This window comes from Octopus bimaculoides, chromosome 9 (genome assembly GCF_046866305.1).
Source record: "Octopus bimaculoides isolate indiv1 chromosome 9, ASM4686630v1, whole genome shotgun sequence".
NCBI classification, from domain to species: domain Eukaryota; kingdom Metazoa; phylum Mollusca; class Cephalopoda; order Octopoda; family Octopodidae; genus Octopus; species Octopus bimaculoides.
This window is the reverse complement of record NC_142936.1, coordinates 5,419,010-5,421,509: the sequence shown is the minus strand read 5'-3', so window position 1 is coordinate 5,421,509 and position 2,500 is coordinate 5,419,010. Positions and strand designations below refer to the sequence as shown.

Sequence of the window (2,500 nt, the reverse complement as noted above, 5' to 3'; positions counted from 1 at the left end):
CTATTTACGTACTGAGTTCAAATCCGGCTGAGGCAAGTTGTGCCTATCATCTTTTCGGGGGTCGATAAAATGAGCATCAGCTGAACACAGGGTTCGATCTAAATGACTAACCTATCCCCCTTGAGAATTTCAGGCCAGGTTTAGCGAAATGAAGATGCGGTAGAATTCGTAGAACTTCAGCGTTCAAATTGTTGGCGCGGTCGAATATGTTCCTTCGATAGTGTTTGATACATTAGGACGTGGTCTATACAGTGACATAAACTTAAGGACTGGGGGCAAATCATTTTCGATTTGTGACCCCCGCTTTATGCCGATCCCCATCTCACAAATTTACGCATTGTCTCCGACATCCAGGAAACTGTTAGATCATTTTTATTACTTCTTTTTTACCAACAAACATTTGCTCAATTGTAAATAAAGATAGATAGATAGATAGATAGATAGATAGATAGATAGATAGATAGATATAGATTATATAGATATACGTATATACAAACTTCTACGTACATATACATACATGCATACACTCATACATATACATACATGCATACACTCATACACATGCATGCATGCATACATACGTACATACATTCATACATACATGCATACATACATACATACATACATACATACATGTCAGAATAGAGATAGACAGAGCGAGAAAATGTAAAGACAGACAGAAATAAAGACAGAAATATCTGTATATCTGCTTGGATGTACATACATATATATATGTGTGTGTGTGTGTGTGTGTATGTGCATGTGTGTGTATTTATACGCGTGTGTATACGAGTGTATATGTATCTGTGTTTATATATTTGTGTTATATTATAATATCAGAGTAAATACGAGTGCATGTTTCATAAGTATATACACATTAGCGCATGTATATATAAACATGTGAATTCATGCTTTAGTGTACAATATTTTTTGGCGTTGATAATCTTTTTGAATACAAAATTCTTTACTTACCAATGCTGGATCATCCTGATATTTTATTCTGGATATGAAACGGGTAGTTAGTTGATTATAAGTTGTATGAGATATATAGAGATGATGTGTCTAGATAGATAGATATGTGATATATATTTATATATATATATATATATATATATATATGCGATATATATATATATATGTGTGATATATATATTATGTTATGTTATAGCTGCCTGGTAGAAAAGCGATGGGCCACCTCTTTAAGTGTGTGAGCTTGGTCTTTCTGTGACAGACAGTTTAAAGATTCCGAAGGTAGCTTCTGATAACAGCATCTGCCACAGTCACTGACGGCAGAAAGTAGAGGCGCTGGTCGATGGGGTGAAGTAGACGTTGTGGTAGTAGTGGTAGGGGTGGTGGTGTCGTTGGTGGTGGTAGTGGAGTAGGAGGAGGAGACGGTGTTGATTGTGGTGGTAGTGATAGTGATGATGATGATGATGATGATGATGATGATGATGATGATGATGGTAGTGGTGGTAGTTGTGGCAACGATAGTGGTGGTAGTGGCGGCAGTGGTGGTGATGGGTGTATCGGTGGTGGCAGTGATAGTGGTACTGGTGTTGATGGAGGTGGTCCTGGTGATGGTGGTGGTGGTGGTGGTGATGTTATTGTTAGTGGTAGTAGTGGTTGTGGTGGAGATGGTGGCGGCAGTAGTGGTTGTGCGTGGTGTTGTTCGTGTCGATGGTGGTGGTGGTGGTGTTGGTGGTGGTGGTGGTGTTGGTGGTGGTGGTGGTGGTGGTGGTGGTGGCGGCGGAGGTGGTATTGGTGCGAGTGCTGCTGGTTATCGAAGTTGTGGTCATGCAGTGGGGGGGGGGGCGGTAGTGGTGGTAGTGGTGGTAGTGGTGGTAGTGGTGGTAGTGGTGGTAGGGGCGGTAGTGGTGGTAGTGGTGGTAGTGGTGGTAGGGGCGGTAGTGGTGGTAGTGGTGGTAGTGGTGGCGTTATGGTTGTTGTCGTTGTAGTGTTTATTATTGTTATGGTGATGGTGGTGGTGGTGGTGGTGGTGGTGGTGGTGGTGGTGGTGGTGCATCCACTTGTAGGAAGTGTGTGTGTGTGTATGTGCGTGTAATAATGTGTGTGTATACGATAGCATGTGTGTGTGTGTGTGTGTGCGATTGCAGTCCTGCGTGTTGTTGTTTTTATTATTTAACCCCCGGCAGTTCAAATTCCGCCGAGGTCGACTTTGCTTTTCATCCTTACAGAGTCGATAAAATTAGTACCAGTTACGCACTAGGGTCGATGTAAATCGACTTAATCCCTTCCCCCAAATTTGAGGCCTTGTGCTTCCAATAGAAAGGATTATTTAACCCCAGGCGAAACTGGGTCAGGGACACCTATGATCATAGGTATTCCAACCATGACCAACACGTCTATTTAAGGTAAAGTAGGACTAATACTACATTATCGAATGTGTCCTGTCTTTTGTGTAACAAACCAGGGTGATAAATTTGAGGGAGATTTGACAGCTATTTCTAGCAGTTCGAGCGACCACATAGAGGCTCTCTCG

The 2,500-nt window shown here is 42.0% G+C and overlaps 1 protein-coding gene across 4 annotated transcripts in view; it reads right to left on the bottom strand.

Annotated features, from left to right (window-relative positions):
* LOC106878114 (ectonucleoside triphosphate diphosphohydrolase 8) overlaps positions 1-2,500 on the bottom strand; it is a 156,449-nt gene that overhangs the window by 78,159 nt on the left and 75,790 nt on the right. The window contains exon 1 of one of the 4 annotated variants that reach the window (XM_089357045.1): positions 973-1,577. The exons of 1 other annotated variant lie outside the window; for it this stretch is intronic. Coding sequence is in view for 1 of the 3 variants with exons in the window: in XM_089357048.1 (XP_089213174.1) it covers positions 973-986 (14 nt within the window). In the remaining 2 variants the exon portion in view is untranslated. Of the gene's footprint in view, positions 1-972; positions 1,578-2,500 lie in introns of those variants that run through there. 2 more of the 4 variants (XM_089357048.1, XM_089357049.1) reach the window with 2 other exon arrangements.